We start from the raw sequence: 23876 nt of genomic DNA, 5'->3' as shown, positions 1-23876 counted from the left end.
ATGGATGTGTAAAGGGATTGTACGCTCGTGCTGTAGACAAACCTGTTAGAACCAGGTATTTGGAAACTGTCAAAATGACAGTGGACATCAAGTCTTTTGGTTGTACAAAAATCCTGAAACAGGGAAGATGGGTCAGACCAGGCTGAAAGAGTGAATCCGCTTAGACAGTCTGCAAATCTTGGGCAGAAGGTAGCAGACGTAGTTAAGTTCAGTTTAATCTTCATCCAAATTTGAAGAAATCCTGGACCGGTGGTGCTACTTCTGATCAGACTGTGAATTGTAGCAAACTTGGCATTTTATGTAGATACGGCGATGTCCAGTCAAGTATTTGTATTAATTTTTTTTTAATAAAAATGATTAATTCTTTGAGAAAATGGTTAAAGTCCCATTTGAGTCCTGAAAATTTCCATGTCGATGCATAAATGAACAAGTTTTAAATTTGCTCTTTGATGCTAAATAATGGGAGATTAGGAAGCTGTTTTCATAAGTTCTTCAACTTCAAAACCTAATTGATTTCTGAAAAACGTTAAATTTAACACTAAACAGAATCCTACTGTTTTGAATTCTGATAGTAAATTTTCATAAAGAGTAGTTTTTTGGTTGGCAGTTAACTCTGGATATTTCATTTTTCCATGTTAGTATAATCAACTAATTATTTAAATGTCTAGTTTCACTGACCAGACAGTTTCAGACTTGGGAATTTGCTTTAACTGCCAGATAGATTTTATTTATTGTTGTCAACAGCTGCACAGATAAATACATTGGTGCAACAACTAGGAACACAGCAAGATACAAGCGAACTTCAGGATCGATTGTAAGTTTGTTTTTGTCTGGTAAGATAATGAAGCTACCAATTGCACTATAAATTTGGAACAGTTTTATAGATTATTACTAGAAATTGTACGTTTTAATCATTGATCTATCCAATTTACAAACTCACTAATTCATTTTTTATGAGCATTTGAGATTTTGTCTGAAGTGTAAAACATTAGCCTTGGAGCCTTTTCCAATGCTGTCAGTTAGAAGTAAAGAGAAATCCCTGGGTTGGGGGTGGGGGGGGGGGGGTGCGTGAGGAAAGAGTGGCAAGAGGTTTTTTTTAAATATTCCAATTTATTGCCATGCCATGTTTCGGGTTAAAACACCACTTTTTTTTTTAAAGTTTATTCCTTTGAAATTACTCTTGCACCAGTGCTGCTTTCTAGTCATTTGTATGAAATCTTTTTGGGTCATCTTGACTAACTGAGGATTTTACAATATTGTGTAAACACCCAGAATGTTTAGATTTCTATGATTACTTGTGATTCATTTTGATGTTGGCTGGCAAATTTCAGAAACTGGCTTTTTTGCTTAAAATGAATACAGGGTTTGTACTCTGGGTTGAGTAGGCTGCAGCATTTTGTAGCCTTTCAATTTAACAAATTGGAAGGAATAGGGAATCTGGGCTAGTGGACTTTCCTGATTGAAGCTGTTGGTTCATGTCCTTGCCATTGTTTAGCTGTATTCATTCCAAAGCTGGATGTTGAGCTGGCAGAGTGTGACGTTGAATTTGTGACTACAGATAATATAATTTTTAAAAAAATAGATTTCCTTCAGTGAGAGGATTGATGCCACTGTTACAGATGCTTGGAAGCCTGAGAACAGTTGTGACTGAGATGAGAGTCGGACTAAGCAAAGGCTGGTCAGTGGAGGAAATAATTAAAGGAGATCTACCTTGTTGACTACAAATCATAAAGATGTGATGTGTTCAGTCATGGGTATAATTGTCAATTTGTTTGGTTAGAATTTTTGGATCCTTTGCAATTAAGGGAGCTCTGTTGATAAGGTGAACAAGAGCAGATTGTAGAGAATGAATTTGAACAACATGGAGTGTGGAGATGTTCAAATTAATTAAGAATTTGAATGAACAGATTGGGGAGAAACATCAATATTAATTTAGTTGAGTGGGTTTGAAGGAGTGGAGATTGTCAGTTGGAACCATTTATTATATTGGCTATCAATGAAGCCTGGAGCGAGTTGTCTTGTGGAAAATTTACTATCTTGATTAAGGAAAATAGCAATCAACATAATGGATGAGATGTACTTGGCAAGTTGATAAGAAAAAGAAACCAAAGAACAACATGGGTCAGAAAAATCTGAGAGCTTTATTTGTGGAAGTGTATTTTAGAGGGTACACAAGGTTTATAAAGATCATTATTGGTAAAGAAATGGTGATGTTCTTGCCCTGATTTCTTCATTTGGTTAAATTCCTGTACAGAAATTAGTCAGATGGATAGACCCACTACTATCAATGATATGAAACTGAACTTTTAGCTACCATCATTGTTGATTTATTGCAGGATATATTTGTCCACAGTAGTTCCCAGTTCTAGTGAGGGAGGAAAAAAAAATCTTTCCAATAAAAAAGACAAACATGAAAATGACTTTATTTCCACGTTAAATTGTTGAATCCATCTTTGCAGGCAGCAGCTTCAACACTACACAAACCAGCTGGCGAAGGAAACCAATAAACACCTGAAGGAGCTTGGATCATTGCCTTTAACGTATACTGAACAGGTGAGTGGTTGTACAGAACATACTCTACCACATCTGGACCCTGAATTGCACTCTCTAATAGTATTGATCCTTGAAATATCTGGATCAATTCTATCTCCTGAACTTAACTGCTTATCTATGCAAGGAATGTGGAGTATACGAGGGTCAATATTGATTCGGAAAGTCCCTGATCAGATGGAATTTCAGCTTGGCATTTAATACGATCATTCCACAAAGGTTGGTGGAGAAGTTGTCTTCGCGGGGACTCAACACTCCTTTCTGTAACTGGATTCTGGACTTCCTAATGGGAAGACTACAATCTGTCCGGATTGGCAGCAGAACATCGAACAATGTGAGGGGGTTGGGGGGGGGGGGGGGGGGGTTACGGGCAGGGAGCAGGTAGGTGGCACTAGTGGGGTTCACTTAAATTGGTGCGGACTTGAGGGGCCGATGTGGCCTGTTTTCCATACTGTAATTTATATGGAGACTGTTCCCTTAACAGATATTTCAGCCTGTTTACTACTTTTCCATATTGATGTATTATCTTCTGCTTTACACTACGTTGCTTAAAATGGTTCAAAGTTCAGATTTATTGTCAGAGAAGGTACATGACATCACAAACAACCCTGAGATTCCTTTATCTGCAGACCAGGCGGAATTTCTACTTGTCAGTCGTGCAAAAAATCCGTATCTAAGAAAAGATATGTATACAAAAGTGAGAAATGCAAACAATCTGCAATACGGAAAAATGTGTGCAAAGTAAGAGTTGCTAAGAGTCGAGAATAGAGTTTGTTTTTGAGGAGTCTGGTGGAGGGGGAGCAGCTGTTCCTGAACCTGGTACTGTGAGTCTTTTGGCACTCTACCTCTTTCTTGGTGGTAGCAGTGAGAACAGCATGTCTTGGCTCTTTATATTCTGGTGATTTTTTTTTAAAGTACCTCATTCAAGAGTTGGTGCTGATCTAATGATTTGATACCATTTTATGACAGTCTTGATATAACTTGGATTGTAAATTAAAAGCTCCCAACTGTTTTTCTTTTGTACTTTCAGCGCCAGCAGAGAATACAGAAGGAGCGTCTCATGAATGAATTTTCTGCAGCCTTGAACAACTTCCAAGCAGCACAACGGAAAGCTGCGGATAAAGAAAAAGAATCTGTAGCCAGAGCAAGAGCTGCATCCCGCCTCTCAGTGAGTGAAAATAGACCATAAAGTCTACCTTGTGCACTGCTATAATGGAGGTGTTGCCACACTGGCAAGCTGGCACGTGATCATGGGAAAGCAACGTTACCAAGGGTTAAAACTTCCCATTGGCAATGATGACCAGAAAACTATTGGATTGTTGTAAATTGGAGACAAAATGCTGGAATCTGGAACAAAAAACAACCTGCTGGAGGAATTCAGCAGGTTGAGCAGCATCAGTGGGTGGGAAGGAATTATAAACATTTTGGTAAAAACAATGCTGGAGAAGCTAAGCTGGTCAAACCGTGAACGTAGCAAAGATGAGGATGCATAACCAACATTTAGGGCTTGAGCCCTTCAAGGTATGAAAAAAAATGTCAGCAGGCACCCAAACAAAATGCTGACATCTGTGGAGAGAACAGCAGTTGGCTTTGAAGGCAAGGAGGTATCAGAATTGGAGATGTGAGAAAACCAGTTTCTTAAGATGTGAAGTGAACAGCAATAAGATGCACATCAAAGATGTCAAGGTAATGGAGTTGTTCCACAAACTGGTTGCTCAACCAGCACTTGGTCACTCCAGTGTTGGAGACCACATTGTGGGTTCCAAATGCATCTATTGGGAGAAATGCAAGTGGCATTTTATCAGGATGGTGTGAAGGGAAGTGGCAAAAAAAAGCAGTAGTTGCATTTCCCACAGTTGCCTGCAAGCCTTGCATCCAATTCCATTCAGTATGCAAGGATAACTTTGAATAGCCAATTGTCTATCAGTTCATTTTACTCTGATCTGTCTTCAGCCTCATGCGATGTTCCAACAATACCCAAAATAAGCTCAAGCAACAGCTCATCCCTTATGTAGGTTTGTTGCAGCCGTCTGATCTTGATCTTGAATTTAACAATTTTAGGTGACTGAAGAAATAGCTGCAGCTTTCTTGTGCTTTTTAAAATAATTGTAACCTTGTCAACTTTTGTATTTCCATCATCTAATTTTTTTGATTTTCAAAGTTAATACATGAAAGTCATGATTAGTTTATTGTGTACATTGTACAATGCACATGTGTACCCAAAATTATTTCTGTGCAGCCAGATACGTTGCATTAAAAAATACTAGTGTACTTAATTGAATTAAAAAGAAAATAACTGGAAAAAAAATAGATAATATTCACATTTCAAATTTAGCTCTCTGTTACTGTGTATTATACTGCCAATAGTGAGATAATATATCAAACACTAATTTGTATATGGATCACATTGGATCAGGACAAGTTCTTAGGAGTATAGATTCTTTGTCCTTGTCCTGACTGATGAATCATCACATTTATCTGAAGTAGAATTGTTTTGTTTCCAGAGTGCTTTCATTGAAGATGAGCACAAAGAAGAACAGCTTGTATCATTTGAAAGGTAAAAGCAGAAATTTTTAGACAAGGGAAGTATTTTATTTGTGTTACTTGCAACACTGAAGTGGGCAATTACTCACTCTTTCACTGCTTGAGTCATTTTAACTCTGTTCTGTCTACATGGATAAAGGGAAAATGGACCAAAGCCAAAACTGAATATATTCTTTGAATGTGAGGAGTATTCATAAATAACTAGGAAAGTGATTTGATAGCACAAACCGAATTGAATGGGTATAGCCTTGTGGCCATTACTAAAACATGGTTTCAAAATGATCAGGGTTGGGAATTGAATACTCTAGGATGCTAAACATTCAGAAGAGATGAGCAAAGTAAGGAAAAAAGATGTGTGTGGCAGCACACATTGCGATGCAGGCGAACCGGCTCCGTGTTTGTCATGGCTGTGGCAGCGGAACAGCCGCGTCAAGATGGCGCTGCTGGGTTTTGCTTCCCTTGTGGGCAGAGGGCCCGCACACACGCACTTGGCTGCATTGTTACGTCACCGCCAATGCAGAGGTGAGACTTGGTGACTTTATAAGGTGTAGCACGGCCTTTTTAAAATAAACAGTAGTCTCTTTTCTCGTTTTCCCCCTCTTAACTACCACTACAGATGCAGCCCTGTGATTGAGGAATTGGATAAAGGAAGCATTTTTGACTGAAAATCATATGGAATTAGTTTAGGTGAAGATGAGGTTGGAAGCAAAAAAAATGTTTTAGATGTACATAGTTTTTCAGACAGTAGACATAATTAATACAGGGCATTGTATAAATCTGGAGATTGAAGGTACACATAATAATGCCAATATAATAGTCATGGTGGTGTTAAACCTGCTTTATTGACTGGACACACTCCAATTAGTAATAGTATAGGGGACAAATTCTTGGATTGTATAAGAACTTGGGTCTCCTTCAAATCTTCCCCTCATCTTCAAGTTCAATATTAACTGACTGTACATGTATAACCTGACAACAGCATCTCTCCCGAACTCAATGCACATACATACGATATACAAAAATCACATAAATGTAAAGATACAATTTAAAAATAAATGTACAGAAGTATTTTGGGATGATTCTGCTTCTATTTTTATTTGTTTTTGTCTCTGCATAAGCACATCTCCCCTATCTTCGATCGGCTTGGGTATATCAAGTGCAGTGATTTGTAAATGAATTGACAGACATTTGATGCCAGAATTATGCAAGAAACTTTTGCAAAAAAAAAAAAAAATTTTTTTAATCTCATGAGTTGGTAAAGGTTCAATTATTGTCACATTATACTACATCTAGAATGTTACATACATGAAATTCTTTGTCTACTGTAAAGAAGACAGAGTCACCACTTTGTTCAGCGGCCCTCATAGAAATGAGGCCCCAGTGAGGAACAAACCCGTGACCCCTGGTTGACAAGACCAGTGCTCTAACTCTCAACTTTTGTGGGGATATTTTTTCTAAAGTGTGAATAAACCAATTGGGGTAAAATTCTGGGGGCACAATTTGTCTTCAAACACTTAATAAACATGTCAGCTCATCATGTTGAATGAATTTGACTTTTTAGCAATGAAGATTGGAATCGGATGCAAGCTCAGTCTCAAGACGTGACAGTAACTGAAGAAGACCTGGAACTGATTAAGGAACGAGAAACTGCAATCCGGCAACTTGAGGTTAGTTTTTCATTTTATCAATTTTAGTTTTGTAATATTTGGGTTGTGTTTAATATTGACCAAAATAGTTGTATTTTTAAAAAGATATTTCCATTATTTAGTGCTGTCTGTTCCTCTCCAAGCTTTTTTAGCCAATGCTGTGTAGCCATGCTACAACATGGGGAATGCAGACAAGAGCCCAGAAACAAATATCTGATATGGGTTGTGGGAAAATGTTCCTCCTCCAAATAGCACCATGAGATCTTTTGTATTCACTTGAACATATGATGCCTCGGGTTGTCTTTAAAAGACAGCTCCCAAAATGTGGCACTTCCCTCAGTCCTACATTATTGTCTACCGAGATCTTTGTGCTTGTATCTGTTGGGACAGCTGGGAATGAACTTTGAATGCACACTTTTGCTCACACAAATCAGTCTGTATCTTTGCATTTGAATCCATGAATTCTACATTTTACATTTAGACATGTAGCATGGTAACAGGCCTTTTCGGGCCACGAGCCGTGCCGCCCAATTGACCTACAACCCGGTATGTTTTTAAAAGGTGGGAGGAAACTAGAGCACCTGGACGAAGCCCATGCAGACATGGGGAAAATGTACAAACAGCAGTGGATTTGAACCCCGGTTGCTGGTGCAGTAACAGTATTGCCCTAACCGTGCCATCCCATTTTAACAAATTAAGGAGGGGAAGACATTTGGTTGATTATTACTTCACTTTATTTGAATTAAACTCTTGGTCATTTTGTTGTCATCATCTTATTCCACGTCACTTGCACACAAAAAATGGGATTTTTGAGCATTGTCAGATAGAAAATACTAGAAATAGCCTTTGTAGAGTAAACTGAAACCATAATTAAAATTTGCATAACCCGATTTCCTGTGGATTTCATTACCAGTACTTTCACCCTCTTCTCTTATCCAGGCTAACATCTTGGATGTCAACCAGATTTTTAAAGACTTGGCAATAATGATTCATGATCAAGGAGATATGATCGGCAAGTTCTACCTTTCATTGATTCTTTTGAATTGACTTTTGATCATCCAGTTGAGGTGCTGATTTTGCTCTGCATACATTATAATTTGTCTCAGACCTAAAGTGTAGTTTTGCACTCAATTGTAATGATTTGGCATTTTCTGCATAATTACAAGGAAGAAGTGCTTTCACTTATCCAAGTGCTGTTCTGGAACTCCATGATTGTTGATGTTAATTTGCAAAATATTCAATTTCTCTTGCAATTCCTCAGCAAGAGTAGTCTGTACTAGATTCATGCCACCGATGATACAGGCATTGAACATCAACAAGAGGGAGCCGCATGACATTCAGACAAGGCAGCTTGCTTGATTGGCTCCGCGTGCCAGAAATGTTCCTGCACCTTCTGGTGTGCACATTGAGAACAGTGTTTCTCAACTTTTTTCTTTCCACTTGCATATTACCTTAAGTAATCCCTTACTAACCATAAGAGCACTTGTGCCATCCTATGGGGATCTCCTTTGCCCACAGCAACCATCAACAAGAAGGACAAAGGCAACAGGGCCATGTGAGGAATGCTTCCTCAAAGAAGATTGAAAGTGTGTGTGGGAGTGACAAATAAATGATGGCCTTGCAAGTAATGTCCCGATATCAGAGTATGAATTTTAAATGTGCTTTAGAACCATAGAACATTATAGCACAGAAGCAGGCCCTTCAGCCCTTCTTAGTGAGGCCCCTGAAGAATAAGGACGATTCCACCTGCATTGAATTCGCCCATCGTTATTGAATGAAGATCTACTGGGACCAATGTCTGAAGAGGGCGCACAAAATCAGTGAACCGGTGCGGACTCGAAAGGCCAACATGGCCTGTTTCCGCTCCGTAAATGGTTATATGGTTATGGTTACTCCATGCTGGACTATTATTCTCTCATGCCCCACTGACCTGCATCCTGACCATAGCCCTCCATTTCTCTTCCATCCATATACTGTCTAATTCTTCTTAAATCTTAAAATTGAGCCTGTATTCACCACCTCAGCTGGCAGCTCATCCCACCACCCTCTGTATGAAGTTTCCCCCTAGATTTTTGCTCTTGTACCCTTAACCCATGTCCTCTAGTTTGTATCTCACCTACCCTCAGTGAAGAAAGCCTATCTACATTTACTGTTCCCCTCATAATTTTAAATATCTATCAAATCTCCCCTCATTCTTCTACGTTCCAAGGAATAAAGTCCTAAACTGTTTAACCTTTTCTCTGTAACTCAGTTCATGAAGTCCAGGTAACATCCTAGTAAATCTTCTTTGGCCTCACCAATTTCTTATACAATTTACCATAGCGTCCCAATTCCTGTACTCAATAATGTGATTTATGAAGGCCACTATGCCAAAACCTTTCCATCTGTGACACCTCTTTCAGGAAATTGTGTATCTGTATTCCCAGATCCTCTTCTTCCGTACTTCTCAGTGTCCTATGTCCTTTCTTTGTTTGTCCTCTCTTGGTTTGTCCTCTCTTGGTTTGTCCTCTCTTGGTTTGTCCTCTCTTGGTTTGTCCTCTCTTGGTTTGTCCTCTCTTGGTTTGTCCTCTCTTGGTTTGTCCTCTCTTGGTTTGTCCTCTCTTGGTTTGTCCTCTCTTGGTTTGTCCTCTCTTGGTTTGTCCTCTCTTGGTTTGTCCTCTCTTGGTTTGTCCTCTCTTGGTTTGTCCTCTCTTGGTTTGTCCTCTCTTGGTTTGTCCTCTCTTGGTTTGTCCTCTCTTGGTTTGTCCTCTCTTGGTTTGTCCTCTCTTGGTTTGTCCTCTCTTGGTTTGTCCTCTCTTGGTTTGTCCTCTCTTGGTTTGTCCTCTCTTGGTTTGTCCTCTCTTGGTTTGTCCTCTCTTGGTTTGTCCTCTCTTGGTTTGTCCTCTCTTGGTTTGTCCTCTCTTGGTTTGTCCTCTCTTGGTTTGTCCTCTCTTGGTTTGTCCTCTCTTGGTTTGTCCTCTCTTGGTTTGTCCTCTCTTGGTTTGTCCTCTCTTGGTTTGTCCTCTCTTGGTTTGTCCTCTCTTGGTTTGTCCTCTCTTGGTTTGTCCTCTCTTGGTTTGTCCTCTCTTGGTTTGTCCTCTCTTGGTTTGTCCTCTCTTGGTTTGTCCTCTCTTGGTTTGTCCTCTCTTGGTTTGTCCTCTCTTGGTTTGTCCTCTCTTGGTTTGTCCTCTCTTGGTTTGTCCTCTCTTGGTTTGTCCTCTCTTGGTTTGTCCTCTCTTGGTTTGTCCTCTCTTGGTTTGTCCTCTCTTGGTTTGTCCTCTCTTGGTTTGTCCTCTCTTGGTTTGTCCTCTCTTGGTTTGTCCTCTCTTGGTTTGTCCTCTCTTGGTTTGTCCTCTCTTGGTTTGTCCTCTCTTGGTTTGTCCTCTCTTGGTTTGTCCTCTCTTGGTTTGTCCTCTCTTGGTTTGTCCTCTCTTGGTTTGTCCTCTCTTGGTTTGTCCTCTCTTGGTTTGTCCTCTCTTGGTTTGTCCTCTCTTGGTTTGTCCTCTCTTGGTTTGTCCTCTCTTGGTTTGTCCTCTCTTGGTTTGTCCTCTCTTGGTTTGTCCTCTCTTGGTTTGTCCTCTCTTGGTTTGTCCTCTCTTGGTTTGTCCTCTCTTGGTTTGTCCTCTCTTGGTTTGTCCTCTCTTGGTTTGTCCTCTCTTGGTTTGTCCTCTCTTGGTTTGTCCTCTCTTGGTTTGTCCTCTCTTGGTTTGTCCTCTCTTGGTTTGTCCTCTCTTGGTTTGTCCTCTCTTGGTTTGTCCTCTCTTGGTTTGTCCTCTCTTGGTTTGTCCTCTCTTGGTTTGTCCTCTCTTGGTTTGTCCTCTCTTGGTTTGTCCTCTCTTGGTTTGTCCTCTCTTGGTTTGTCCTCTCTTGGTTTGTCCTCTCTTGGTTTGTCCTCTCTTGGTTTGTCCTCTCTTGGTTTGTCCTCTCTTGGTTTGTCCTCTCTTGGTTTGTCCTCTCTTGGTTTGTCCTCTCTTGGTTTGTCCTCTCTTGGTTTGTCCTCTCTTGGTTTGTCCTCTCTTGGTTTGTCCTCTCTTGGTTTGTCCTCTCTTGGTTTGTCCTCTCTTGGTTTGTCCTCTCTTGGTTTGTCCTCTCTTGGTTTGTCCTCTCTTGGTTTGTCCTCTCTTGGTTTGTCCTCTCTTGGTTTGTCCTCTCTTGGTTTGTCCTCTCTTGGTTTGTCCTCTCTTGGTTTGTCCTCTCTTGGTTTGTCCTCTCTTGGTTTGTCCTCTCTTGGTTTGTCCTCTCTTGGTTTGTCCTCTCTTGGTTTGTCCTCTCTTGGTTTGTCCTCTCTTGGTTTGTCCTCTCTTGGTTTGTCCTCTCTTGGTTTGTCCTCTCTTGGTTTGTCCTCTCTTGGTTTGTCCTCTCTTGGTTTGTCCTCTCTTGGTTTGTCCTCTCTTGGTTTGTCCTCTCTTGGTTTGTCCTCTCTTGGTTTGTCCTCTCTTGGTTTGTCCTCTCTTGGTTTGTCCTCTCTTGGTTTGTCCTCTCTTGGTTTGTCCTCTCTTGGTTTGTCCTCTCTTGGTTTGTCCTCTCTTGGTTTGTCCTCTCTTGGTTTGTCCTCTCTTGGTTTGTCCTCTCTTGGTTTGTCCTCTCTTGGTTTGTCCTCTCTTGGTTTGTCCTCTCTTGGTTTGTCCTCTCTTGGTTTGTCCTTCCAAAATGCCACACCCCACACTTGTTTGCATTAAATTCCATTGGCTATTTATCCAGCTGATCCAGATCTCTCTGCAAGCTTTGAAAACTTTCAATCTTAGTGTCATCTACAAACATTTTAATCCAATTACCACATGATCATTCAGATTATTGATATAGATGACAAACAACAATGCTCCCAGCACTGATACCTGAGGTATACCACTAGTCACTGGCCTCCAGTCTGAGAATTAATCATCCACCACTATTCTCTGTCTTCTCCCGTTCAGCCATTGTCAAATCCACCATGAATACCTAATGTCTGAACCTTCCTGACTAACCTCCCTTGTGGGACCTTGTCAAATGTCTTTCTAAAGTCCGTGTAGACGGTATCCACAGCCCTTCCTTTGTTAACTTTCCTGGTAATCTCCTCAAAACTCTACAATATTGGTTAAACATGACCTACTACATACAAAGCTATGTTGAATAGCCCTAATCAGTTTCTGGCTGCCCAAATATTTGTATATCCAATCTCTGGGAACAACCTCCAATAATCTCTGGGAACAACCTCCAATAATCTCTGGGAACAACCTCCAATAATCTCTGGGAACAACCTCCAATAATCTCTGGGAACAACCTCCAATAATCTCTGGGAACAACCTCCAATAATCTCTGGGAACAACCTCCAATAATCTCTGGGAACAACCTCCAATAATCTCTGGGAACAACCTCCAATAATCTCTGGGAACAACCTCCAATAATCTCTGGGAACAACCTCCAATAATCTCTGGGAACAACCTCCAATAATCTCTGGGAACAACCTCCAATAATCTCTGGGAACAACCTCCAATAATCTCTGGGAACAACCTCCAATAATCTCTGGGAACAACCTCCAATAATCTCTAGTAATTATTAATAAATATTATTTTAAAAATAATAGTCTTGGTTAATTTCTATTGCTGCTGGTATGTGACATAACGATATCTGTAGAAACCTTTAGGATTTTCCTTCACCCTCATTTTTTTTTGCCTTTCTGATTTCTTTCTTGAGGTTTTTCTTTTACTCCTCAAGTAGCTCATTTGCTCCATGTTGCCTAGACCTGTTGTACACCCCTCTCTTCTTCTGAACCAGATCCCCAATATCCCTTGAAAACCAAGGTTCCCTATGTCTGCTAACGCTGCCTTTAATTCTGATAGGAACATACAAATTCTACTCTCAAAATTTCACCTTTGAAGGACCTCCACTTGCCTTGCACATCCTTGCCCGAAAACCATGTCCCAATCCATGCATTCTAGATCCTTTCTCATATTCTCAAAATTAGCCTTTCTCTAATTTAGAATCTTAACCCAAGCTCCAGACTTGTCTTTCTCTGCAATTAACTTTAAATTAATGGTATTATGATCACTGGACCCAAAATGTTCCCCTACACATCTGTCACCTGTCCTGGCGTTCCCTAAAAGGAGATCCAGTATTGCATTCAGTCTAGTTGGTACCTCTATACATTGATTTAGAAAACTTCACTGAACACATTTGACAAATTCCAAGCCCTTTTACAGTATGGGAGTCCAGTCATTATGTGGAAAATTAAAATCACCTACTATCACAACTTTGTTTTCTGCAGCTGTCTGATATCCCTCTACAGATTTGCTCTTCTAATTCTCGTTGACGATTGGGCAGTCTATAATACAATCTCATGAGTGTGATAACGTCTTTACTGTTCCTCAGCTCCACCCAGTAGACGAGCCTTCTGGTCTGTCCTGCCTGAGCGCAATTTTGAGATTTTCTGAGGAGCAATGCCACTCCTCGTCCTTTCATCTCCTCCCTGCGTGCCCCCCCCCCCCATTCTATCGCCAAACTCTGACTCAACTCACTAGTGATAACTGCTCCTTTTACTACTGTAATTGTTTTTGAAACAATTATGGTAATAGGTCCAGATTTTTTCATTTAAAAGGTTTGCTTTGTAATAGTAAAAAGTTTAGAAAACTATATTGAAGCTTTTTTTCCCTATCGTTTCCTACAGATAGTATAGAAGCAAATGTGGAAAGTGCAGAAGTGCATGTTGAGCAGGGATCTCACCAATTGCAGAGGGCAGCGTATTATCAGGTACCATTGTGCTATTCTCGAACAAATTTTGAATATGATTTGCTTTTAAATTTTCCATCAATAATATTCTCATGGCCTTTGAGCCTTTGGTATCATGCAGGTTTTTGGTACATAGATGTTTTGAGGCATTGTATGCCATTTCTCTACTGGACCAATTTAAATTAAATTGCATTTCTTCTCTCACCTCTTTTCATTGTTCCCTTTAAACAATTGTGACAGTCTGTGTCAACATATGCACAAGTACACTTCTCAATAATTCTTCAGTCTCGTATTGTAAATTGACTCCTTGTTCCTGATTCCTGAACCAAAGCAATAACTTTGACTCATTTTCTTTTGGGCCTTTTAATGCAGTAAGTCTGCTCTCTACTGTAATTTCCCTTGGTTTCTGTTCTGATTTTAATGTTCCTGGTCATAGTAATTTTTTTATTTGTATAATATAGAATGACTATGGGTTTGGGCAATGACTAATGTATACAATATGGTATTGGAGTGCTTGGTGAGTGCACAAAAGGCTATGCTCCTTGTCGAATAGTAAAATGACTGAATTATTGAAGTTAAAATGCAATAATGCTGGAGGAACTTGGGTCCTGCAACATTCTTTGAAGTTAAAAATGTATAACCATCTTTTCAGGTCTGAGCCCTTGCGTTATTGTTGATATGAAATTGATTTGATTTTTTTTTTCCAGAAAAAATCCCGCAAGAAAATATGCATTCTAATTGTATTTTTCGCAGTTGTTGGTGTAATTTTGGGCATTATCATTTGGTGGTCAACCACACGATGAGCTTCCTTGCAAAATACTGGTGCTTCTGTACTTGAGAAAAATTGGAACTGTACGCCAGCTGATGTCAGTGGGCACTTTCCTCCATCTGTGCTCTAAGGGACTACAATTTGATGAATAGAAATGTTATAGATTGTGACCAAGCACCAAGAAATTAGTTATTTATTAATTGATGTAAAGGCAGTAAGATTTAATAACATTTCTGTGCACTGTACATTGTATGCATTTAAATTTTACCTGCATAATTTCATTGCTTTATCAAATACATTTTGCAATAGTGTGCAAATGATGCAGATTTTCAGTATCATCCAGTCAGTTTTCACTTTGTGGGGCAATGATTCTCATTAGTTTTACAAATCAAGAACCTACCACCACTATCCACAAAGTCAACTATCACTGGTTTGTTTAAACATGGACATTGTTTTCTTGGAAGCAAAATTGTTAAATGTGCATTTTTCACAATGGAATAATTTTTTGCATTCTGTCAGTTTAACTGTGCAGTTTGGAGGCATATAATGTTAATGGCAAATAGCAATAATTCATGAAAACTGAAATGAGTCATATTATTAACAAGTTACTTTCAGAATTTTATTTTTTTCTCATGCATTCATACCATAATTGAAATCTTCCTTTTGGTAACCTATTGTCTTGATTTCAAATTCTAATTCATTTTTGTGTTTTTTTTTAATTAACATAAATGATACACCAAGGTCAAAATGTGAAAATTTTAAAGCTGACCTAATTCTTGCATGGACTACATTGTCTGTTTGAGGTCTTTGTGTCTCCTGTGCCTGGTTGGAGAACTACATAAAAAGCAATGCAACATTGAAAAGGAATTACTAGAAAATACAATGATTATCAATTATTGTGATGCAGGAATAATATTTTTACCTCATGGGAGTGGAAAATTGACATGCCCTTATTGCTTTATTCAAAAGAGCTGATTGTTTATGTACATCAGTACCATAACTGTAAATTTTTCAATGCTAAATACTTTTCCTTCCCATTAGAACATTGGAATAGATTTACTGAGGGACATCTGAGCTTTGAGCTGAAAATGCAGATTGAGTTGGGTATGCCAAGGTGTCATCACTATATTTACCTGGGGTGCATCGATGCTTTGTAAAATGGCCAGGCCATGTGGATTCAAACTCCTCCCAGATTTTTTTAAGGCTTTTCTTGTTCTTACCCAGTCTTGAAACTGACAAGAGAAAGAAAGAAGGCGTGATTTGGGAATATTCCACACTAGGTTATCCTTCTGCATCTTCCTGAGCAAAAGGATGAGTAGGAACAACTGCACTTGGAAAAAAATAAGGGAAATTTAAAATTCAAAGTTAGAAGGTTTTATCTCATCAAGCACTTTTTTAAAAAAAATCATTAACTATTTGGGTTTTAGTGTTTTGCTCAACATATTTTCACAGCTTGAATATATTTTGTACCCTATTGGCAGTTATTTATATTCTCTGCAAAAACGGTCTTCAGCTAAGAGTTCCTTGGCTTTGTGGATATCCTCTGTAGGAATCTGAAAATGTCTAACACTATTCTACTTTGTGTATTATTACATTATATTGCATTTGACATTATGAAAAGGAGTTTGCATTTTCTGTGTAAATGATTTTGTCACCCATGTATATTTAAAATTTTAGGAAGATTGAGAATAAAGGTGCATTAATACCACAGATAAGAGTCCTGTAGAGTGTTACACGGCAGGATGTAGATTTAAACCCCTTTGTTAAATGAGCTGATAATGAAACTTGAGTGTTTTCCTACAGTCCTTGGTATATTAACTTAGTGAGCAGAAGTGTCCTTCTTCAACCTGTTTAAATAATTGATTAATTGACCCAATGTTTAGGCCACCTGTGTTCATTTTGAAACTTTATTTGCATCCAATGAAAACCAAGTAAAACATCAACCTTGATGGAGGTGTTTAGCAATGGTTATAATTCAATTTGGCAATCATTATTTTGATGGAAAACAGCTAATCTCCCAGCTATACTTTAGTCTGGATAAAGCATCCCAATAAAAACATTGGCACAGTCTCTCCAGCTTATCTTTATTTACTTAAGATTTCAGAATTTTCAGATTTTGTCTCTCCAACCATCTGATGGAGATCGAGTCCAAATCTAGGCTGGTCTTGCACTGGAGGCCATGTGACTAGAACCATAGAACATTACTGCATAGAAATGGGCCTTTTTGCCTCTTCTAGTCTGTAACAACCCATTTTTATTTTTGCCTAGTCCCACTGACCTGCATCCAGTCCATAGCCCTCATACCTCTCCCATCCATGTACCTATCCAAATTTCTCTTAAATGTAAAAATAGCCCGCATTCACCACTTCAGCTGGAAGTTCGTTCCACACTCCCACCACTGTGTGAACTTCTCCCTTCATGTTCCCCCTAAACGCCCCTTTCACTCTTAACCCATGTCCTCTGTATCTCACCTACCCTCAGTGAAAAAAGGCTATCTACATTTACTCAGTCTATCCCCCTCATAATTTTAAATACCTCTATCAAATCTCCCCTCATTCTTCTATGCTCCAGGGAATAAAGTCCTAACCTGATCAACCTTTCCCAGTAACTCAGTTCCTGAAGTCCAATCATCCTAGTAAATCTCTGCACTCTTTCTATCTTATTGATGTCTTTCCTTCAGTTAAGTGACCAAAACTGTACACAATACTCCTAATTTGGCTTCACCAATGTCTTATACAACTTTACCATAACATCCCAACTCCTATACTCAATACTTGATTTATGAAGGCCTATATGTCAAAAGCGTACTTTATAACCCTATCCTGAGATGCCACTTTCAGGGAATTATGTATTTTTTTTTCCCCAGGTCCCTCTGTATTACCTCACTCCTCAGTGCCCTACTATTTGCCATGTGTGTCCTTGTTTTGTCCTTCAAAAGTACAACACCTCACACTTGTCTGCATTAAATTCCATCTGCTATTTTTCAGCCCATTTTTCCAGCTGGTCCAGATCCCTCTGTGAGCTTTGAAAACCTCTGTTCACAGCACCTCCAATCTTGGTGTCAGCTGCAAAATTGCTGATCCAATTTACCAAATTATCATCCAGATCATTGATATAGATGACAAACCACAATGGTCCCAGCACTGATTGCTGAGGTAGAGCACTAGTCACAGGCCTCCAGTCTGCGAAGCAATCATCCACCACTACTCTCTGGCTTCTCCTGTCCAGCCATTGTTGAATCCAGTTCACTACTTCACTATGAATACCTAGCATCTGAACCTTCCTGACTAACCTTCCATTCTGGGACCTTGGCAAAGGCCTACTAGAGACCATATAGACAACATTCACAGTCTTTCCTTTGTCACCTTTTCTGGTAACCTTGACAATGGTCCTCACTTAAAGACACCCTCAAAACAAGTACTTTGGCTCTTCACCTCCATTCAGACACTGTGCAAGGTCAATGTCCTCATAATTTACTCTGAATTTCCCTTGCAGTCAACAATTGTACAGCTATATGGATGCCAGGGAGTGGAATTAAGAAGAATGCAAGGGAATCAAAAGTTATTTCCAGTGGTAGTCAGACTAAAACTAGAGCACATAGCCTCATAAAAGAGTATTAGACCCAGCACCACCAGGCTGACGAATGGCTTCTTTCTATAGGCTGAGAATGCTGAACGGCCAAGGGAACTGCTCACACTAGCCATCTGAGACTCAATCACAGAACCATATTTATTCATTTGTATATATGAATGCATGTCCTGCCTATGTATTGCTTGTCTATGTATGTTATGTCTGGTTGTGTGTCTGAGTCTTGCGCTGAGGACTGGAAAACACTGTCAGGTTGTACAATAAACTTGACTTGAAGGTGTGGGGAGTAGATTTGGGATGGGAATGAAGAACTGTTTTGCCAATATTAGTGCATCTGTGGAACTCTTTGAGGAAGCAGAAGAGGCTGTCTCATTCAATTTAAGATTTTTTTTTGCACAGGAGAATTAAGGGTTATCGAGAACAGGCGGGTAAGAGGAGCTGAATGCTCTGGTCAACCATTATTTTATTGAGTGGCAGAGCAGGTTTGATAGCCCAGATGGCCTGCACCTGCTCCTATTTCTTGTATTCTGCTCCCTGCCCTGGAAAGCTTCCAACATATTTGAAGGATTGAGAAGGAGCTAGATGAGTTTGAAGAAATTTGGATTCATTTTAATTTGGAGAATATTTTGACCAGTATGATTTACTGCAAGCAAATACTCCCATCTGGTAATCATCTTAACTTTTTATAATAAGCTATAATAATTGAATCAACTCTTTCTGACATTTGGAATCCATTTATTTAATATGCTGCTTCTCTTCTCTTGCCCTTTCTCTGATCCATTTCATCATGTATTACTGGCAGTTCAGCCAATCTGTTCTGAGTGTATAGTACACTGTTGAGGGCTAATGGGATTTTTCTGAATGCGGGAAGGTAAATATTCTTCACTTCCCCTGAAAGCTAATGGGCTGTTTAGCACTCTGCTGTCACAATAACATGGCAATGGATGAGAATAAATGTATATTTTAATGGAACAGAATGTCATGAGCCAAAACACTTAATGGGTGCCAGAGTGAGGTGCAAATAACCAAAATCCCTTTTAATGCTTTTGAGGTGATTAGTGATATTAAATAACAGTGATAGAGTAGCGTTTGGTTAATTTGTTATTTTTTTTTAAACTGCTGCAATTTTTAGAATGCAAAGTACATTTGCACAACCTGGTGTCAAAAACAAGATCACAAGATATAAAAGAGCAGAAATAGGCCCATTGGGCCTATCAAGTCTGGTCTGCCATCCTCCCACTCATCTGCCCAGACTTTTACTGCTTCTTTTTTTCTTTGGCTTGGCTTCGCGGACAAAGATTTATGGAGGGGGTAAAAAGTCCACGTCAGCTGCAGGCTCGTTTGTGGCTGACCAGTCCGATGCGGGACAGGCAGACACGATTGCAGCGGTTGCAAGGGAAAATTGGTTGGTTGGGGTTGGGTGTTGGGTTTTTCCTCCTTTGCCTTTTGTCAGTGAGGTGGGCTCTGCGGTCTTCTTCAAAGGAGGCTGCTGCCCGCCAAACTGTGAGGCGCCAAGATGCACGGTTTGAGGCGTTATCAGCCCACTGGCGGTGGTCAATGTGGCAGGCACCAAGAGATTTCTTTAGGCAGTCCTTGTACCTTTTCTTTGGTGCACCTCTGTCACGGTGGCCAGTGGAGAGCTCGCCATATAATACGATCTTGGGAAGGCGATGGTCCTCCATTCTGGAGACGTGACCCATCCAGCGCAGCTGGATCTTCAGCAGCGTGGACTCGATGCTGTCGACCTCTGCCATCTCGAGTACCTCGACGTTAGGGGTGTGAGCGCTCCAATGGATGTTGAGGATGGAGCGGAGACAACGCTGGTGGAAGCGTTCTAGGAGCCGTAGGTGGTGCCGGTAGAGGACCCATGATTCGGAGCCGAACAGGAGTGTGGGTATGACAACGGCTCTGTATACGCTTATCTTTGTGAGGTTTTTCAGTTGGTTGTTTTTCCAGACTCTTTTGTGTAGTCTTCCAAAGGCGCTATTTGCCTTGGCGAGTCTGTTGTCTATCTCATTGTCGATCCTTGCATCTGATGAAATGGTGCAGCCGAGATAGGTAAACTGGTTGACCGTTTTGAGTTTTGTGTGCCCGATGGAGATGTGGGGGGGCTGGTAGTCATGGTGGGGAGCTGGCTGATGGAGGACCTCAGTTTTCTTCAGGCTGACTTCCAGGCCAAACATTTTGGCAGTTTCCGCAAAGCAGGACGTCAAGCGCTGAAGAGCTGGCTCTGAATGGGCAACTAAAGCGGCATCATCTGCAAAGAGTAGTTCACGGACAAGTTTCTCTTGTGTCTTGGTGTGAGCTTGCAGGCGCCTCAGATTGAAGAGACTGCCATCCGTGCGGTACCGGATGTAAACAGCGTCTTCATTGTTGGGGTCTTTCATGGCTTGGTTCAGCATCATGCTGAAGAAGATTGAAAAGAGGGTTGGTGCGAGAACACAGCCTTGCTTCACGCCATTGTTAATGGAGAAGGGTTCAGAGAGCTCATTGCTGTATCTGACCCGACCTTGTTGGTTTTCGTGCAGTTGGATAATCATGTTGAGGAACTTTGGGGGACATCCGATGCGCTCTAGTATTTGCCAAAGCCCTTTCCTGCTCACGGTGTCGAAGGCTTTGGTGAGGTCAACAAAGGTGATGTAGAGTCCTTTGTTTTGTTCTCTACACTTTTCTTGGAGCTGTCTGAGGGCAAAGACCATGTCAGTGGTTCCTCTGTTAGCGCGTAAGCCGCACTGTGATTCTGGGAGAATATTCTCAGCGACACTAGGTATTATTCTATTTAGTAGAATCCTAGCGAAGATTTTGCCTGCAATGGAGAGCAACGTGATTCCCCTGTAGTTTGAGCAGTCTGATTTCTCGCCTTTGTTTTTGTACAGGGTGATGATGGTGGCATCACGAAGATCCTGAGGCAGTTTACCTTGGTCCCAACAAAGCTTGAAAAACTCATGCAGTTTGGCATGCAGAGTTTTGCCGCCAGCCTTCCAGACTTCTGGGGGGATTCCATCCATACCTGCTGCTTTGCCACTTTTCAGTTGTTCGATTGCCTTATATGTCTCATCCAGGGTGGGAACCTCATCCAGCTCTAGCCTTAGGGGCTGTTGAGGGAGCTGCTACAGGGTGGAGAAAACACTATTCATGGCACATTTCTACTTTTCCTTTGTTTAGAATTCAATTCCCTTCTAGGTTGGTAAATAACGCAACTGCAGCTTGCATTTACGCTGTACACCAAGTGAAGGAAACGATTACATTTCACCTCTTTCACGCTACTGTTGTCCTAAAACACTGAACAGCCTTTAAAGTATAAACTTTCAGAGTGCAGTCAGCTTTGCAGGAGAACAGTCCTGCCCTTGTTGAATGGGGGATGTATCTTAACCAGGACACTTGTTAGAAAAGCACCACTGTTTATGATGGACTATCATGTGATCTTCTGCATCTTGCAGATCAATTTGGTAATGCGATTGGGTTGTTCTCTCTAATTATTTGATGGTAGTCCATCCCTGGTCCTAGAGAAATTAAAATTTAAAGTTCAGATTTACTGTCAGTACATACATGACAGCACATACAAGACTGAGATTCTTTTTCCTGTGGGCCGGGCAGAATTTCTACTTATCAGTAGTGCAAGAAAATGTTCTCAAGAAAATTAAGAAGGGAAACCAATCTTATTCCCTTTGTTGAGACTTCAGGCAAGATATATTTCTTTCTTGGACAATCCCTTAAGAGACGAGGATTTCCACTACATCAGTGGTACATAAGGACTCCTGTTCGGAATCTGCAGACTCTGCCACAGGTCGATTGGTTGTTGAAATTGTGCGCTGTTTCTCCACATGCTACCTCTGCTGAGACTTATGGTGCTCAGTGTACCTCCCATGTCTTTACCAGTTCTAGCAGTCTTGAGCCAGAGTGTTTGCTAAAAATGCCTGGAGGCCCTCAGGCACAGAAGGCTTCCTGATTGTGTCGGAGGTTTGGATCTAAAACTCAGGTTATCGATGGATCTGCAATTGTAGAGGTTGTGGGAGCGCTGGAGGCAAATGCATGGACACTCGGTGACTCTGAAAGGTCTCTCTTTTGCATCTTTTTCTCATTAATGGTGACTGTTTAGGCCCTTTCAAACTGCCATGATTAAAATGGGGTTAACTGGGTAATTTGCACGGTTAGCGACCCAGTTGCATGGCAATTTAAAAGGGTCCAACCTGTGGTCCCTGACCTACCTTAGAGGTGGTTAGGGAACCCAGTAAAACTTACCTTGGTGTCCTGCTCCAGCGATTTGAAAAGGGAAATGGCTGACCCGGTTACTCAGGTGACGTCAGCCCTTGTATGCTTGTGCCACAGGGAAACCCCTGGCTGAAGTCCTGCTGCTGCGATCAGGGGGAGAAAGGTCACTGCTGTGATCGGGGGGAGACTGAGGGGCTGCGATGTGTCACTGCTGTGAATGCTGCTCCAGTTCGCGGTGACAGCTCAATGCGGGGGTGTGGAAGCAATGTCTGTTCCTTACTCATAATCCCACATGCTGCTGGAACCACTCTGGCGCTGGCAGAGCCATTCCAGCGACATGGGGGATTGTGGGTAAAGAAGTCAGCCATTGCTCCCGCATTTAGCCATCGCCGCAAACCGGAATGGCACATCACGGCAGCAACCACATCTCCCCTCCCCCCCAAACTCCGGTCACGGCAGTGGCACATCACAGGAGGGGGGATGTGGGGACGAATGGGGGGATGACTGATGAAGGGGGCAACATGTGGGTGGCGTCTGTTGGAGGGTGGTGACTGATGGGCGGGTGGCAACTGACGGGAGGTGAGCTACTGTTGGCCGGTACTTCCCGTGTGTGCATTGACGTATCACTCATTGCAGGGGCAGGATCCCCCTTAAATCTCCGGGTTTGTGATTTAACAGGTAGGTCCGTCTACAATTTGATCTTGCACCCACAACCCAGTAATCGCACCGGGGTCCCAGGTGCATATACAGGACAAGTATTTTTATATATATTCACAGCATCAGTACAAACAAGCAAAGCATTGGACATATAACTCAATTCAATAGGTCATTGCTTTCAAACATGACCCCATCACTGAAAAACTCTCACTGTGGCATTTAAAACAAGTATTCAGTGATATAACTGCATAAAAACCACAAGTTGCACATGTTACTGTGATGTCTTGATAAATTGTGCCAACGAAATGGGAAAAGCAGCCAACTGATGCTTTTTAATCACTATTCCTGTCTAGTTCATGAAATAATACTTCTACCAAAACATTGCTTCCTGTATTATCTAAATTCTATAAAATGTCATGTTTCACTCAAAATAATGATCCTTCTATGGAACAGATTTCAGTTTTGAAGGTTGAATGAAAAGTTAGATTGCAGAAACCTGGTTAAAGGATAAAGGTGACAGATTGAGGTGCCAAAATATTCCGATGATTGCTCAGGGTGGATGTAAGACATTGGTGGGGATTTTAGAAAAATAGAGCTATTAGGATTCAGTATACCCAGATGCTGCAATTTGAAAACACCTATTGTCTGCCAAAGCAATTTTGTGTAATATTACATGTTCTGTACTATTACATGATTATAAAGGAATCTTGAGTGCAACCTGATTATCACAAGAGAGCAAATCTGATTTCTATCTAATAGTTCTATTTTTCTAAAATCCCCACCAATGTCTTACATCCACCCTGAGCAATCATCGGAATATTTTGGCACCTCAATCTGTCACCTTTATCCTTTAACCAGGTTTCTGCAATCTAACTTTTCATTCAACCTTCAAAACTGAAATCTGTTCCATAGAAGGATCATTATTTTGAGTGAAACATGACATTTTATAGAATTTAGATAATACAGGAAGCAATGTTTTGGTAGAAGTATTATTTCATGAACTAGACAGGAATAGTGATTAAAAAGCATCAGTTGGCTGCTTTTCCCATTTCGTTGGCACAATTTATCAAGACATCACAGTAACATGTGCAACTTGTGGTTTTTATGCAGTTATATCACTGAATACTTGTTTTAAATGCCACAGTGAGAGTTTTTCAGTGATGGGGTCATGTTTGAAAGCAATGACCTATTGAATTGAGTTATATGTCCAATGCTTTGCTTGTTTG

At 40.7% G+C, this 23876-nt stretch overlaps 1 protein-coding gene across 6 annotated transcripts in view; it reads left to right on the top strand.

The window, feature by feature from the left end:
* stx12 (syntaxin 12) overlaps positions 1 to 23876 on the top strand; it is a 45904-nt gene that overhangs the window by 5252 nt on the left and 16776 nt on the right. For 5 of the 6 annotated variants that reach the window (XM_069895282.1, XM_069895278.1, XM_069895279.1 and 2 more), the window contains exons 3-10: positions 745 to 814; positions 2460 to 2553; positions 3581 to 3718; positions 5055 to 5107; positions 6656 to 6761; positions 7680 to 7752; positions 13363 to 13445; positions 14132 to 16263. In XM_069895282.1, coding sequence (XP_069751383.1) covers positions 745 to 814; positions 2460 to 2553; positions 3581 to 3718; positions 5055 to 5107; positions 6656 to 6761; positions 7680 to 7752; positions 13363 to 13445; positions 14132 to 14227 — 713 coding nt within the window. In that variant the 3' untranslated portion in view covers positions 14228 to 16263. Of the gene's footprint in view, positions 1 to 744; positions 815 to 2459; positions 2554 to 3580; positions 3719 to 5054; positions 5108 to 6655; positions 6762 to 7679; positions 7753 to 13362; positions 13446 to 14131; positions 16264 to 23876 lie in introns of those variants that run through there. The other variant, XM_069895283.1, reaches the window with a different exon arrangement.

Source organism: Narcine bancroftii, chromosome 8 (assembly GCF_036971445.1).
Source record: "Narcine bancroftii isolate sNarBan1 chromosome 8, sNarBan1.hap1, whole genome shotgun sequence".
Classification (NCBI taxonomy): domain Eukaryota; kingdom Metazoa; phylum Chordata; class Chondrichthyes; order Torpediniformes; family Narcinidae; genus Narcine; species Narcine bancroftii.
This window is presented reverse-complemented; position numbering and strand designations above follow the sequence as displayed.